Raw genomic sequence first — 17,975 nt, forward strand, 5'->3', positions numbered from 1 at the left:
CTAATGCTTTTGCAGGGCTACAGATCTTTACACTTCAGTTTAGGCTGATTTTTATCAGGCAGGTATTGAGAAGAGACCTGACAGCTGCTTTCAGTGAGTCCTCCCAGCTCCTCTCTGAGACTGCTGCTGCCACACCAGTCAAACAATTCTCTTGGGGCTAGAACAGATTTAGTCTCACATGGGAATTTTTAAGGTGCAAAAGGGGTATTGGTCACAAAGTTAGAAAAGCTTACATTAAAATCATCCTCCATTTGATTTGTTTATAGTCATCACTGTCACTTGGAACAACTGACTAAGCCTTTCCTAAGAGATGATCTGAGGCAGCCCTTTAAATGCACAGACTAAACCTGCTTGCCCCATTTTTGTTTCCACATGGATGTTTGCACTCTTGACTTTTGGAATACAAAACCAAATACCATCAGCTCTGCAACCCAGCACTTCACAGAAAAGGCTATTTTAATCCTCATCCAGTAAGTTCCAGCCACTCTGGGGCACAAACAAGTCTTACCTCCTCAGAAGCCCCTGCCGAGACAGTGCCAATCCCACTCGTCACAGCCCACACCAGCCTTCAAAGTCAGAATCGGACTTTAAAAGCAAAGCTGTCTCAGGTGACAGGCTCTGGGGTAGCATGTTGTCTCCTTGTGCCCCAGCAATTACAGACAGAAAACCTTCCTTAAATGTGCTCCTGAAAACAACTGAACGCCCCCAGAGCTCTTACCCTGGGTTTTGGCTGCCTATCCGGAAGCGTGGAAGCCCTTCTCTAGCTGAATTGTCATTCTCCATTTTTAATCAAAAAGTACAAGCAGAAGGCAGACTCTTAGCAAATCTGTGCTGCCCTCTACAACTCAGCTGATTCAACAATTTTACCCACTGGATGCCCCCATTCCAGAAACAACTATAATACTAGCTTTTAAACTAGACTCAGCTTGAATACCTTAGGTCAACAGGCAGTGAGGAAGAATTTATAGCAGAGAAAACTCTCCCTCTGCTGCTTCCTCCTTCACATTACATCTCTTTCCCTTCTAATGCCACCCAAAACATAAGGACTTGGTATTTCACAAAACTGGAAAATTACAATCAATGTCTTAATTGCACATCTAATTAAATAATCAGCATCACCAAATGCAAAGGCATCTGTGCACAGACACGTGCTGGAGGTGGAAAAACCTGAAATTATACTCTCAGCTAGAGCTGTAATTGCTTTTCTGATCAAGAAACCTGGGAAGGAAAAGTTGCAGATGCTGTGAAATGGAGACCTCAGATAGACAGCCTTCAAACATGAACTACTTGAAGCAAGCAGAAGGGAAGTAAACTATTCAGCACTTCTATTGTAAATACAGATAAAGAAATAACAGGCTTAACTTGCAGCAGTGGAAAGCTAGGTTAGGCATCTAGAAAAGCTTTTAATCATAAGTATAAGTGAGCACAAATTGTCTAAGCAAGCTACAAAATCCATATCCCAGAAGGTTTTAACACGAAGGAGTACATGCATTTTTCACCCCTTGCGGTTCGCTTCTCTAGTGACAAAAGATGAAGGTGCATTACTCCCCACACACAGTCTGCATGACAACCCAGCTGTCCACAACATAACAGCTTAGTTCAAACACTGTAGAGCATGTTTTTCTACCTGAGCTTGACAGTGAGAACAGGGAAATGGTCTCTGACAAAACTGTTTGTGCGTTCTGCAAAAGGTAGGTCCAACATATAAGGATTTGGCTTATATGTAGTGCCTTGATCCTACAGGGTAGCACCCAGTATGAACTTAAAGACGATTCCTCCTCCAGTTGAAGGTAAACCCCTTTCTCAGCAAGCAGAGGGGGTGTCCTACTGCTCACTGAACAAGAAACTATTTAATATTGTTTCCTTCATGTTATTCGAAGCATGACCACATGCATTATTTATTGTGTCGCAGCCAGGCCTTATCATTACATGCAGTTACATCACTGTTACATGCAGTGGGCTAAGGAGATTTCTTTGCACTCATCACCATATTACTCAAGTAATTCATGGTGTTTTCATAGCATACCTGTGAAGTGAAAAAGTCCGCATTACAAGTGAAGAACGTGGGCAGAGTCAGCTCAAGACCTTCTTTGTTTGGACAGCCATCTCAAGATAAAAAAAGCCTGACTTTTCAGAGTACTTAAGTTTGGAGCATATCAACCCCTATGAAGTCTGGCTTCCAGCTACTTCACTTACTGCTCTGATGGCTCATTTCCAGCATCTTAAGTCAAATAACCAGAAATCAATTAATGGATCACAGGGAGAGGCAATGGAAAAACCCTTTTCAAAAGCCACCATGCTTGTCCAGCATCACGTAACAGTGTGGCAGAGGAGTAACAACTAATAACCATATGGAGCAATGCCCAGCTACCTCTGCTGATGCATTGCTTCCTCTGCCAGCACTCTCCTCCCTGTTTGCTACAAATGCACCAACTTTCAAAAAGCAGAGAAAGAATCTTGTTACTACCCTACTTTCGTCTTTATGACTCCTGGCTTAAATAATACGCTTTTCTCTGTAGGTAGGAATAATTTTGTATACTTATATTTCTTGCAGAAGGCAGCAGTCGATTAATGAACCAAAATACCCCATAAACACTTGTTATGAACCACAGATATGCCTCTGTCAGACTCTGAGGACACTGCTAGTGTAGGCACTGAACAAGAAAAAAGGGGCACTGCCACACCGTAGCTCTGACAAAGCTGGCTCCAGCAATCACGCCCGTATTAATAAGTTCAGACCTCCAGTAAAGGCACTTGACAAGCTCTACAAATGGGCCTGAATTAACCGGGTCTAGAAACCCAGTCAGTCTGGTCCCCTGATCGGGAGGGATGGGGAGGAAATTTAACGCAAAAAATGAAAATGACTGGATTTAGAAAGCCTCTGCAAGGAGATGAATATTGCTCTATGAACCAGGCTTTGACGAGATAGCTGACCTCAGCCAAGTGACTGAGAGGCGACTTAGCCCCTTTGGCAAGTCTGTGACAGGAGGGACAAGCACAGTTTGACCAAAACACACCCAAATACTAAGCAAGGATGGCAGGGGGTCATTCCAGTAGCTGCTGCCTCTGCTGTGTGCTCTCAGGTCACAGAAGCCACTCCACCTTCACCGAAACTAGAGGGAAGTGGATGTAAAGACAGGATGAAAAAGGGATGATTCTAGCAGCTGTACACAGTTGTATATTAACTAGCTATTATTACTGCAAGCTAAAAATAGAGCGACTTAATTAGGATGAGTAACATGGATACATGTCACAAAATATGGAGAATTGTACTTGCTTTAAATGAAATTCCTTAAATTAGGCATAATAAAATTCAGAGTGAATATACCAGCCAATCTATAGATATTTGTATAGACAAAAATGGATCCTTCAAGTACCCGTTATATGAGATACCACAAAAACAATTGCATGCATTTCAATCTGCTGCACTAACATGCACTGAATAAAAATAGAAAAATTTAAATAAATCGCAATAAAATTCAGCACTCAGTTTCTCAATAAGTTTCTCAAAAATGTGCATGTTATCTTAAAGTGCAAGGTGAATATTGACTCTAACAAAAATAAAAACCAGATGGAAACATGGTTAAAATAAACTGATCTTTTACATAAAACAATCTCTATTTGTATTTCATATATTCTTGTATGTAACAACTTAAAGTATTGACCTACTAAAGTGAGGCTAAATAGATAAATCAGTTCAAGGCTAAATTTAAACTCCCTTCTAGCTGGATAGCTCTATTATATCTTTTTAAGTACACAGCACCGATTTTGTCCTGATATTCTCTGTTGCTTTTCAAGCTGTCCTAGAAAATAATTTTCCAGCGTTAGCTTTTAAAAACTTTTAATGAATATAGGTTCAGTTGAAATTTGCTGCCTAAATAAGCAACTGAAATCCTATGGGGAATTTTTAAAATCTCATTTAAGAACAAACCTGTTTACAAACTACACCATATTTTCTGGAACTGTTACCGCTTGAACATTTGTCAGAAAACAAAATTATATCTATGACAGGTTCATTACCAGGCATGAGTCACTAATAACTACCATTCTTCAAGAAACCCCTCACACAGTCTAGCATCCTTAATATCTACCGCGCAACTGCACGGAAACGCCACCATCCAAGAGGGGCTGCAATATGATTTTCACAATTTCACTTCAGTGACAGCGTCTAAGTAGCAATACCTCTCCTACGCACCTCTGGTTGTGCTCCAAAACCCACAGGGTCCTGCAACACGGCAGAGCTCGGCAGCAAAAGCAGGGAGGTGGGCAGTGCGAACACAGGGAGGCCACGCTACCGAGGCTGTGGTTTCACGGTCATTTCTCACAGCCTGCTTAGAGGCTTCCTGGATGATGAAGTCCCATTCTTTGCTCCCACAGGCAACTGTCGTATAATAGCTTTCACAAACAGACCCATTTTTCGATTAATTAGAAAGGGCAAAGAAACCCATCACTAACAATTAGAAAAATCGCTTTCTGATTTCTAGCCTGGGTTTGTTCATAACCAGTTTACACCCTTTTATTCTTGCGCTAACATTAACCTTTAGCTTAAATAGCTGTAAACTTGCCAATATTTACTCCCCTGCTCTATTAGTACACAGCAGCAACATCTGCTCTCAGCTTCCAGTCTGCTAAGCCAAGCCGTACTTGTTTGGTCTCATCTCACACATCCTCAGCACATCCCCTCCCAGGACTGCCCCAGTGTCCCATCTCCCACTTTCATAACCTATTCTCTGATTTTCGCAATAGCCCACATCTTCTCCAAACCATTTGCTGGTTTTCTACATGGCATGTTAGAAATATTACGGAAATACAGGCAGATGAGACCTGCTGCCCACCTGGTCTGTCACAGCGTAGCACAGAGTATAAAGCAGCATGCAATTAGTGTTTTTACTAATTTCCTATTTGCCAGGCAGTAACACTTTCTAGCCTCACACACGAGCGAGGGCAGACTAAATGAGCCTATAGTTACCCAGAACAGCCCTTTCTTCTCTCTTCTTGATCTAATACATGAGCAGCTTAAACAGGATCCTCCTGTTTTTAACAGGATCCTCCCATAGGCCAAAGAGTAAGTAGCACGGCTGCTCTCCTGGTACCACATCATCTTGCACGCCTACATCCCTGTACAGCAAGAGACTTGCTGCCTCCAGCACCCCAGTAAGTTAGCACTCAGATCTATCACAGCCCTTCCAGCATCTGGTACCTGCATGCTTGAGCAACAGATGAAAATCTCAAGTTACATTTGGGATTTCATCCCAGCTTTATGCCTAAATTATCTTTAGTTTTATAGTACACAAAGGATGAAGCTGTCAATGCGTTCAGGAAATTCTCCCTGCAGAACAGGTATCCGATACCTTGATGTTCTCAAGCGCCTTTCAGCAGAGGATGCATGTTACAAACCCAGCTCACAGGCTGGCAGGAAAGGCTGCAGGCATTTCCTTACAAATTCAAAAGCCAAGGAGAGGAAGAACTGGTCCCACATTTACCAAGTAGAGGTTTCAAACGAAACCAAAGGGGAACCACCAAAAAGCTCTTTTTGAAAGTGCCAGTGATTAACCATGACAGCAATGGAAATGAACACACAGCTTGATCCAGGCTCATCTGATCAGTCCTCCACAGTCACAAAATTGTTCAGTCTCTAAATATGAGCAGACAGTAGACAACTTGCTGGTAGCCATGATACGGCTTAAAAATTCTGTTTGGTTGCCAAGAAAGGAGTCTGGATGCAAAGAAAGTTCTCGTATCACCTGGCAAGAACTGTACCACAAGACCTTCAAGTGGCTTGAATTCAATAAACCATTGACATTAAAATGTGCAGAAAACAAAAACGCTACTCTATTTTATACACTATGTAGCACCAGCCAGAACTAGGGTCCTGCTGTCTTCAGGCATTATATTAAGCATTATTAACAGCATTTTGACTTCCAAATGACATTTTTACAATGGGGGGGGAGGGGGCAGGAAGCAATCATCTTTCTTAAATCCAGATGCACAGTACTAGAAGATTCCAGTTACAACAACCCTTACACAACTCCAAAAATTAGCTCAGAAGCATGCAAGGCAACCCTGCCCTACATCTAAAAAAGTTGTGTAACCATGCAGCTTGGAAAACAAAAAACAAGGGAAAGAAAAACAACACTAAAAGACAAAACTGTCATGTACCAAACCCTTTTTTCCGACCTACTGCTTTTTTTAACGAAGTTATGATGTTATTGAAAGCATTTGCTAACATTGCACAAACAGTTAATGCTTCGTTTATGGTGCTCTCAGCCAGTGCTGGTTAGCTCATCTTTTCCCCAAGTCTTGTGCTTGGTAAGCCAAAGCCCACTGCTATCTCTCTGGTGCAGCATTTCTTGTACAGATTGCTTCAGTAATACACGACACTGGGAAATATCCCCTCCTCCCACACAGAGCCTTAAAAATAAGAGTGTGAAGTCTGGCTCTCCCAACAGCCAATGCTATTTTTAAGGGTTGCGTATGTGGCAGGTAGGAGTCCCCCCGCCCACCTCTCCCATTGCACCCCTGTTCTGAGCAGGAGGAACTGACTTACTCCAATGCTAGATGAAGCTCTCTCAGTTTCTACTGATGAGCACCATGTGCCAGTGCCACGTCCAGGTGGTCAGGACACCACAGGTGTCTGTGCCCCACTCCACATCAGATACAAACCTCTATCAACACAGCACACTGCTGTAATTCCTTCCGCCATTACATCCCCAAAACAAGGTGCAAAGAGGGGAGTTTTGCATAAGGTCGCAATGGTTGCCTCAGATCCAACATTTTTAGTATTCTTCTACAGCCTTTGGTATATACTATTTAGAGGACTTGGTCCACTCTCCAAACAGATGTGGGTTCCATTTTTTCTGAAAGCTTCAGACAACTGCTGCAACAGGTCCTGGGAAAAGACAAGCACTTGCTCAACAAAGTCTTTGGAAAAATACTTGTACTTGGTACAAATGTGAATGCAAGCTGGGCAGCACTAGCCAGGGGAAAAGAGCTTACTGTAGTTCATCCTGGCTCAGAGGTGCTCTGTGCACATGGATAGTTCCTTCAGCCTGCAACACACAAGTCACTTCTGGAGATAAACAGAAATTGCTGTGACCAGATTGCCTAAGAAAAACAATGCCAGAGACAAAAAGGCAGCAATTCTGGAAACGTAGTCTAATCGGGAACCTAGGAGCTGTACAAGACATAAGGTCATCTATCCACATTGCCAGCCCACTGCTGCCACCCACATCTTGCTCTGTGATCAGCAGAGGTACAGCTTCCATGGAGACGAAGGAAGGTGAATAAGACACCTTTTCCTTCAGAAAACACCAACTTGTCAGAATCAAAACTTGCTTCACGGGACCATGATGAATTTGAATGGGAGTATTTCTCAAGTTTAAAATGTCCAAAGAGGGGAAGAAGGGCAGGGAAGAGTCATCCCCTAGAAGAGTGTTACAGGTTAGCAGTCAATGCACTTTTCTAAAACGTAGGAAACCTAGATTAAAATCGCAATATTGCCCAGTTTAGATCAGGAACTAGAGTTCTGATCCCCCCTTATTCTAGATATATTCTAGCTTAAGCTGCTGGCTCTTCCGCAGAGGGGTCTCCCATCTGTCATATCCCAGTCAATCTCAAAAAGTCAAAAACAAAGTCTAACCCCCCCCAAAAAAACCCACACTTTGCAAAAGCAGCAATCACTTTCCACCCAGCTTGACTCCAGAAGTCAAACACTTACACATTAAGTGTTCCAAGTAAAAAAAAAAAAAGAGATATAACAGCAGACTATTCACATGCATCCCAGTACTGCCATTATGATCTTACAATTCAGAGAACAGAAGCATACAGCTCAGCCAAACTGGATTACTTGAACTTAATGTGCAGTGCTGGCACAAAGTAAGAGATGCACCAGATTGTGGAACATCCTGTGTTTGTAAACTATATCCCAGATGTTGCACAAACACCTTCCCTTTATTTTTAAGGAAATCAATGGAATAAACCTTGCAAGAAAAGTAAATTACACTTGGATTCCCATTCAAAGACTTCATAAGAATTTTGACTTACATATGTGCAGGGTTTACAATACAAAACCAGAGAAGCAAAGCTACAGTCCTGAATACTACTATAAATCAGGAGAAGAAATAACGTCAGGATTCTTTGTGCTCTCATGGAGGCTACCCATAGCCTCACAAGCCCACAGGAGGCTTGCAGTGAAAAAGTAAAATAACGTTATAGGAAAGTTAGCTATCTACTCCGCAAACTCCTGTTACGACGAAGAAAACTCCCCAAGTTTGTATGGGTTTTTTCTAACCAGCAACAGGAAGGCATGGAGGAACTTTGTTGTCGCTGAAGGAGACAGATGTCCTGCATGCCGGGGAATACAGACCATCAACAGCAAAATTGGTTTTTAGCAGAGGTGAATAGAAGTTGAGTGTCAGTACATTGATACGTTCAGAGAAGCTTGCAGAAAATCCTGTCAGCAACTGAACAGACTCCTAGCTACTGTGGTCATTATGAAAAGCATTTCTGACCAGCATCTCTGACCAGCATAACTACTCTAAAAAGGGCACGCCTGCTGATTTGTCCCACCAGCGATGAGGTTATCAAAAAGCTACTCAAAAATCACAACAGCAGCTAATGAAGACACAACACCATTTTCTTGTGTGTACACACAAATAATAATTATCTCTTTGCTATATTATAACAGTTAAAATTTAATGTAGAGCAGGTTAAAAAATGATAGTAGGTCTCAGAGAATTTCAGTAAGGATAAATAAACATGCATTTTATTCCAAACAGATGCGAGTATGCAGATATCTTATTTAAGACACTCGGAGATGAAAGAAGCTTTTCCTCCTCTGAGTACAGCGTGTCAGCCAAACCTTCCCTCGCAGAAAGGCAACCAGAAGAGACAACAGACACAGGTTGTTCAAGCACCGGGGAATCACCCCGCGCTAAAAGCTGCCCTGGGAAAGCCATGAAGGGCTTTGGGGAGTCCCACAAGACTTGCCACTCTGCAAACGCAGATGCAACACAGGCAAGTAAGATTATGGCATGGAGAGATAGTAGAACACCCTCACTACTTTTGTATTTAAATGCTTTCTAAATAATTATTGTTGTGCAATCCCTAAGGGATCTGAAAGCCGTATGCATTTTATAGATAAGGTATGCAGAAAGCATTTGACTGCCATTGCAAGCACAGTCCCCGACAACAGTCCGCACTACAGCTGGCAGTGACCCTCGGATTGCGCCTTACCTACAAAGACCTGCTCTCCTCTCTGGTGTACGAATACTGATTTCGTGAGCACAAGGGTGTTCTACAGATCCCCACCAACCCTGATCCATGGGACATTTGATCAGCAATGCTGGTATTTTGGTGGAGGTTAAAGATAACCTTCATAAATATAACAGGTAGCAAAGAAGGATGACATTTAACTGGAGATGTAGTTTTTCTGTATGAAGAGAAGTTTCTAGTAACTCTCTGTTAGAGTCATAGTGCTTCAGTTTGCTTCTTTGCCACTGTGTGGGAGGCTTTGAAAATGCAGAGCTTACTCATCTTCACGGGACTGATAAAAAGACACCTCGGCAACAAAGCTTAAGGGAAATAAAATGCCCGAAGTAAACTATTGCATGGACTCCACAGTTCGTGAGAGGTGGAAAGGGACAGTTTCTAATCTTCTGATGACTGGCTCAAGGCAGGCATGTCCTCCATTAGCCATCTGGGCTGGTGTGCAGTACATGGTTTTACTGGTCAGAGGGCCTGGATTCACATGTGGGGAGTGGGGGCAGGCAGATAACTTACAATCAAACTTACAATCAAACCAAAACTGGCACCAGTTACTGCCTTGCTGGTCTCCTCACTAGCAATGGAATAGTGGAAGACCAGAAAGGACTCTTCAGGGCACCCCACGGCTACATAAGAAGGGAACAGTGGTGGTTTGCACCAACAGGTTGCTTTCTCAAAATAAAATAGGGCTTCACACTGCAAAATCACCAATACAACACACTCCCTGGATCAGGGTTTTAAAAGCGAGACTCCAACGGTTCCTAAGTATTTGCAGGGGCTTGATCAGGAGTGCTGGCTGTGAAACTATGGGGCATGGGAAAATAAGACTGAGGATACGATTGGGTATCTAGTAAGACTAGAAGAGAACAGTCATTTAGTCCAGAAAAACAATGTCATGAACTACATCTGCCATCTCAATATGTGATCTAGTTACATAACAGTCAAAAAGAACAGACTATTGACATTTAACAGGGAAAAAACAAAGATTAAAATCAAAATAATTGGTATAAAATGCTATCTAGAAGAAGAAAAAACAAAGAGAAAACACTGCTCCAATGACTTTGGTTTTGAAATGAAAACAAGTAAATTGATCTATTTAATCTCCTGACATAAAAGAGGAAAATGATGCATAAGACTTTTTCCCCCCCGAAAACAAATTCAATATAAGTGGATAAAATCCTAGACCCCACACTCTCTTGCAATACTTAAATATACTTGAAAGTATTGGTAAGAGAGGCAATTTGATGATTTGACTGAATTTTTGCTCTTCTCCACTCCGCCAATTCTTCTGTGTTATACAAAACTCAAGATTCAAATTTGTGTAACTTTAGAAGTCACAGAGCCATGTCCCCAGCTGAAGGCTATTTCAGTTAAGGAGGGTTGCAAGTTGAAGATGCAATATCTATGTGTTTGTTCTTCTTCTGGAAAAGAAGCTCCCACAGAGGGACTGCAGCAGACGAGCTATCAATTAATCCCGCTTTGTAGACAAAGTTCTAAGTGTGAAGGTGAGAATTATTGAGTCATTCCTCTCAGGGCTGAAAACCCTAGTTTGATTCTAGCATAATTAAGTTTCCTCTTCACAAACACAGAGAACAAGCAAAACAGAAGTGAAGAAAAAACCGTGCACGCTACCACAAAGCTTTTTTAACATGCATAGTTACAAATTTCTGTGCCATTTTATAACTGTCAAGTCTTAATTAAAATACTACATTTCTGTGACTCATGGTGCTGTAGGATGCACGTATATTATTCACATGAATATTAATCTCTTCCCAGGTAGGAGGCTGAATTGCTCAGGGAATTTATAATCACATCACATATGGAAACTTCTAGGGTGTCTTTTTTTTTTTTTTCCCCCTTTTCTTTCTTTCAAATTTCAGCCAGATCATTAACAATTAAGAGTCATAAGAACCATTTCAGTAGTCTATGTGAGGGGAATCCAGTAGTTCGGATCAGTGAGCTGGAGCTCCACATGTATTAATGAAATGATATTGCACATTGAGGAAGGGGAACTTGGAAAAGTGCTGGAGGCATCGCTTTGAACGTTAAGGACATAAGCAGCTGCCCTAAGCGCTGGAACAGAAGAGGAGGATAGTCCTCTTGAAAGCTTCTAGGTAATGATAGAAGATGGGAAGATGTTAACAGGGTGATCAGAGAAATGAGACCTTTTCTAACTACCAACAGAATCACCTGGTTAGACTATCATCACAAGGACCTTTCAAATCCTGATACTTATCTGGATAGTCTGTATTCGTATCACTAACTTTCAAACAAGATCTAGGAATGAGCTAATGATGATGCACAAGGTGCAGAAAGCAACTAGCATAGATGCTCTTCTAGATTTGAGGAAAAGTACAGAGAGAAATAAGGATGCAAATGCATCTGAGAAAAGTGTGACAGTCTTCCTGATACCGTGGAAGGAAAGGAATTAGATAAGCTAGAAAAATACTCTGTAATTCAAGAACACAAACTAAAAAAATCTCAGAAAATCAGTAGCTAGAGCTCATGAGAAACAGGCTTAGAAGACCAGGAGTTCAGGAAGCTGTTAACAGTTAATAAAACAGCATTAACAGGCAAAAACCACAAGCTATCCCAGTGAAGAGGAAGGAAAGGATGTACAATGAGAGACCTGTCCAAAAAAAAAAAATCACAAGCTCTTCAGAGGGCTTGAATCTCGAACTACAGATATCTTGATGAAGATTTTAAGGACAAGTATGATTGCACAGGAAAGAAATCAAAAGGCCAAAGCACAAAATTAAACACCTAGCAGTGAACACACAATACAACAAAAAACCCATGGCTGCTACTCATAGGAAGACGAAGCTATCATCAGGTGGCATTAAGAAGGCTGGAACATTTGATACCTTAATTGCTTCAGGTCTTCACTGACAGGGACAACTGCAGTCAGGCAGCTGACAGAATTAATATTGTTTTCAAAAAAAAAGGAAAAAAGTTTAGCAAGTTATAAAAACAAGCTGCAGTAAAGGAAAACAAATTTGAAAGCAAACAGATAAGGTAGTTATTTGTATGTCAGCTGGCCCTGATAAATCTTCATCCTCAGGTATTAGACTTCAACACTGACAATCACAAAGTGCTAAGAACTTGAAAAACAGGCAATGCACTTGAAGATTTGAAAAGGGCAAAGCAAGCATTTATGCTTAAAAAATAGGAAGAGGAAGACTTGGATAATTATGAAAGTGCTAACTTGACTTTTCTCACCCCCTTCTGGGAATTGAAGACTGGAACAAATAATCAAATTATTTGCAAATTTTTTAGAACATAAAAAGGAGAAAAATAACAGCGAGCATGGTTTCATCAAGGGTAGAACTGTGTCAAATGCATTTAACTTCCTTCTATGACAAGGTAAATCAGTCTTAGGGGTAGAAGAAGAAGGAGTAGAAGTTTTATATCCTGAGGTCTGGATGAAACTGCTAAAATAGATGCAAACACACTGGAAAAAATTATACTCAGGGTAGGCAAACTCAAAGAATGTATCAAGCAGGGTCCCTCAGGCAGCTCTGCTAGCACACGGCCTGGCAGCTTGGGTACGACACAACTTTTTCACATACAACTTTAAGGATTTGTAGGCATAACAGATTAGGAAGAGACAGACAGCAATGTGCTTAAGGAGTGAAAAAAACAATTCTGTAAGAACAAGTGCAAAGCCATATTCAGCTGTAACCCAACACAAAGTAGGCTAGGGAACAACTGACAAAGCACTTCTTCAGAAGGAAGCTCAGCTCTGGAAGGGGTAAGAGGCTAACTATGCATCAGTGTTAGTCTGCAATAAAAAGGCACCATCACAGCAGGATACCTGATATCTTGGAATATCAGGGTCACAGCCCGGGGACAAAGCCTTTGTTGCTCTGTAGTGCACATGAGCAGGCTCTCAGCTGGGTTTCTACATTCAGCTTTGGACATCGCACTTTAGTAAAAACAAAGAATGAAAAAAAAAGACAGGCTGATTAAAGAGTGCCTAAAACAAAACCTCACAAGAAAAGGCTAAAAGAAAAAGGGTCATTTAGTGAACATGAGAAGAGCGAGTAGGGCTTCATCCTCTCTTTGCAGCAGCCCTTCACTATTCCAGAGAGGAAGGGAATCAGTTCTGCTCCTTTTCTCCTTGTCCTAATCATGAGAAATGGATTTATATGGTACAAGAGAGATCTAGAGCAGAGGTTAGGAAAACCCTTTGGACAGTAAAAACAGCTAAGCCCTGGAGCAGGCTGCTGGAAAGCTCCATCTCTTACATTTTTTGTTTTAAGGGAATTTTGGATCAACAGTTGTTAGGAGTGGTCAAGGCAAAGCAAATCATGACATTTGCTATCATAACTAAACCAGTGTTTCTGTAACAATCATCTCAAAGCGTGTCTTCCTTCCAGTTCAGCAGAAACAGAAGGATTGATGGTGAATCACCTCATGGACCTTGTACTCTGAGGAAAAAAAGCGAGATATCCAGGGAGAGGCTGAATCTCTTGTCCCTTCATGCACTTGCTTTCCATAAGGCACAGAACTAAACTGTTTTGCCTGCATGCTCTACAAAACCACAACAGAAGTTCCTTTTCTTCTTAGATACCAATGGTGTTCTTAAATTTCACTTTCCATGTCGTACTTATAATTTTGACCCGAATCCCTTCTGCTCAGAAGTTAATTAACACAGTAATTGTGAGATGGAAAAAAATTTACAACCCAGATAAGCCAAAGGAAAAACTACTTCTGCTATGGCACTTCAGAAGTCTCCCCAGATACAAAAAAAAAAAAATTGTTTTCCTAAAAATCCAGAAGCGAAGGAAAAGTCCTGCTACTGATAGATAGATACTGTAATATAATTTCTTATAAAAACAAAACAAGAGAGCTATACAAGAAAGTAGTATTTCTAAATGAAACATATTAACTCTGCAGTTTGGGTAGTAGGCAATAGTTTATCATCGATAGAATATGAACACCATATGTTATCTTTCTGTGGGCATACAGATGGATGAAAGCATAAGACTTTTTTTTAAAAAAAACAACAACTTTCTGGGTCTTAATCGCTGTTTTCTAAACCAAGAGTGTTTATACTGTTGAAGAAAATGTCACAATCTTTTCCTTTTGACTTCCCAAATCAAGATTATTTTTAAATCTTACTTTCATGAGATGGAAATACCAAGACTTATTATACACCCACTTTCAATTAGTATATATAAAAATATTTGATGTAAAGTTTCCCAAGGAACATTTTCACACGACGAATAACACAGATAACTCCTACTAAGCTAACAAGCTATCCTCAAGTTGCCTTGAGGAAAAAGTCTTCATTTTGAACAGTTTAATACAAACCATTTAGTCCCAGACATTATTATTACTATTTACAAATTCAGAGCTAATTTCTCTGCTTCTGCATCTTTTCTGATATTTATCTCTAGTTCCACACAATGACATTCAAAATGTTTGGTAGAATTAGATAGCTTTAAGACCATCACAACATGCTGCAGTCCTATACAATACATTTGATTAAATTTTTGTCTGCAAAATATCAAAACTATATAAGAGGTGTCTTACAAGGAAGAAGAAATGAAACCTTCAGCCGCAGACCTAAAACCCAGGTAGCAGAGAGAAGGAGCGAAGCAATACTCCATCCTACCTCTTGAAGCCGCAGTCGAACTTTGCTAATGGCTCTAATCCAATGGGCTCTTGCTGGAGGAAATGGTGGTGGCTCGTTGTCACCATGGTAGCTTAAAGGCAAGAAACAGAAAATCACTATACGAAAAAACACTCATCTGTAGCATTAAAGATTCAACGTTACACAGTGCCATCACAGCTTCAGCTCTGGAAGCTGAAGTAACCAAGAGGCTCCAGTCAACACAGCCCTGGGAAGTGAGAGGCTAAAGCGGAGGTTTCTTATACACAGGAACCATGTTGGAAACTGATGAGTGGAAAGATATAAGCTAGGATACAATCCAGTCCCAGGACTAAGATGTCGTCGGTCAGAACATTCGGAAAGCAGTCCAAGATACCTGATCAAGCCAGTTCAACACGTTGGTATCACAACTGCACACACGAAGAGGCAGATGGAAGATTTTCCATCCCCAGGCCTGCTGCAGGTCCCTTCTAACCACTGCCTCTTCCTACTCACCCCTACTGCTACAAATTTACAGCCCCTCTTCAGCGGAAACACTGGCAACAAGGCTCAGCTGTGTTTTTCCCCAGCCATTGCATCTTTCTCACTCCACCCTTTCCTACAGCTTTTCAAGACAGCATGTGCATCTGGCAGCAATGCTCCGTCTCAGTGCCCCACCATACATTTTACACTCCCCAACCTCATGATACGTTGGGTCTTTGGTTGCATTCCTTCTTCTGTATGTTGCTGAGGTGTAAATCACTGAAACAAACACCTTCCCTATGGGCAAAGCACCCTGCACTGCTGACAGTATAAAAAAAAAAGCCCATAGTTGAGAGCAACATGCATCCATGCTACACATCTAGCTCAGGTACAACTCTAAGGATTCACTTCAGAGCTCAGTTCCGTGCATGCTCCCCGGAGACAGGAAAGCACTGCCAGGGAGTGGAGAGAAAGGGAGCCAGTGATGCAAGAGTATCCAAGTAAGATGCCTGAAATAGATTACGTGAATAACCTTCCCTATGAACAAATATAGGCCAGCCATTCTGGGACAAGACTCCTGCTGCTCTATAAGGAGAAGAGGAACATGAGTCAGAGTTTAAAAAGTTTAACACTTTTTCTAGTTTCGTTTTCGTTTTTTTACATCTTTAGTGTAAGGGTTGCCTACACATGAACTGCTGTAGTTAATTCTCTCATATAAGCACAGTGATACCAGGTGTACCATCCAAAGGGTGCAGACAGGCAGACATCTTTCCATGGATCTAACTGAACCAGATGAAAATAATCCCTCATACTTACGAAGGTATAACCATATTCACACTAGGGGCTGCAACGACTTGATTACCTCACGGAAAAAAAGTCACTCCCAAAGTTAAGTAGTGAAATCTGAAATTCCTGTAAAACCTGTACAAAACCCAGCGCATTACTCCCCCAAACTTAGCCAAAATACTTTTGAAGACTGTTTTCCATACTGCTGACAGCTTAGAAAGCCCAAGTGCAAGGACAAGAAAAGCTGCCACAGTGAGTCAGAGCAACATGTCTATTCATAATGTAATTCTACAACCTACAACTACATAAACACTAACTCTAACTGTGGTAGCCTGCCTCACAAGAAAAGAACCATGACTACATGTAGTTCTTGGCTGCTCACACCTAAGCTTGATCACACATGAGCAATGGAAGGAGCTATCTTTGGGCCAGACTACACTAATCAAACCAGAAACAGAAAATACAGCAAATAAGTTTCAAGGCACTAGCAGGCGTTCCTCTTTACATACATTGCAAACATAGTTTAAACCTAGCCAATGTCTCATAAATAACTGGTCCTGCACATAAAGATGTTTCACAGATCAGCAACATCAAGTTAGTTGTTAGAGAAGGCTGCAAGAACAATGTACATAATTTGCCCCAGAAGATCACAAAGAAAGGAATCCTCTTTGAATTAGTTGAAAAGAACTTGGTAACAATTTCACCTACCTCTCTTGGGCTCCTGCATCAACATCCTTGGGCTTCTCAAGTTCCAGAGGTAACTTAGCTGCAGAATGGTCTGCGCGTTTCTCCTCTGTCTCACAGACCTTCTCCTCCTCCACTTTGCCGCGAGGCTCCTCTTGCTTCCTGAGCCATGCCTGACCATCCTTCTGGTAGCCGCCCGAACTGTGGTACGAATGATTCGACTCTCTTTCCTGGTGATCATCTTCTTGCTCAGAGCCATGCGCACTTTCATGGGAATGGTCCAGCTCACTTAGGTGAGAGCTTCCCTGGCTGACATTACAAGAGGAGCCATATCTACTACTGCCAGCAGGACTATGAGAAAATAAGAAAGTCCATCAGAAAAAACAGTGGCTTGGAGAAATGCAAAGCAATCTGCACATCTAACAAACTGAGTGGGACACTAAATATTACTGAAAAGACATGTTTTGAAGTCATATTTAACTATTATGCTCTCTGAACTAGATCTAGACTTCTGAACCTCAAAACTTTAGTAGGGAGTAGAAATACTTCATACAGAGCCTACCAGTATATAGACCATACATGCCAATGGTCTTTCTTGCATCAACTGACTACTACTTCACCTTATATCAGCTAGAAACTGCCAGTGAAGATATTCTAATAACCAGACAGGAATAAGAATGGAAACATAGCAATTCAGAGTGGAAGTGTTTCTGCCTTCTGCCGTTTCACTGCAGCTAAGGTCTTTATCATGACCACTTAAGCTGACTAGTGTTAGGAAGTACAGTTAACTTAAACTTAACTTTATTTTTATACATATTATATATCATATTATTATATATCATAGATATATCATTATATATCATATATTTATTATATATCATATTATCATATATTTATGATAAAATACACTGCAGTCAAGATTAAGGTTGTCAAATGTTGTCAAGACTATCAACTTAAAACCTTTTACAAAAGTAGAGCAATTGTTCAAAGGGAAGCCACATGTCTCACTCCAATAGAGCTTTTTCAAGAATTTAATTTAAATAAAAAACCAATGCCACAGGGCACGATCTCTGTGATTCAAGACACCACTTCGAGGACTGAATTCCTAGAATCCTTACACAAAATACAGTGGATGGAAAACTTTCATGCAGTCAGGAAAACT

At 41.1% G+C, this 17,975-nt stretch overlaps 1 protein-coding gene across 2 annotated transcripts in view; it reads right to left on the minus strand.

Moving 5' to 3' along the window:
• UNC13B (unc-13 homolog B) overlaps positions 1-17,975 on the minus strand; it is a 217,829-nt gene that overhangs the window by 117,904 nt on the left and 81,950 nt on the right. For both annotated transcript variants that reach the window (XM_075138254.1, XM_075138255.1), the window contains exons 9-10: positions 16,838-17,164; positions 14,885-14,975 (exon numbers count right to left, since the gene is read on the minus strand). In XM_075138254.1, the coding sequence (XP_074994355.1) occupies positions 14,885-14,975; positions 16,838-17,164 (418 nt within the window). The remainder of the gene's footprint in view (positions 1-14,884; positions 14,976-16,837; positions 17,165-17,975) is intronic.

Source organism: Calonectris borealis, chromosome Z (assembly GCF_964195595.1).
Source record: "Calonectris borealis chromosome Z, bCalBor7.hap1.2, whole genome shotgun sequence".
In the NCBI taxonomy this organism is placed as follows: Eukaryota; Metazoa; Chordata; class Aves; order Procellariiformes; family Procellariidae; genus Calonectris; species Calonectris borealis.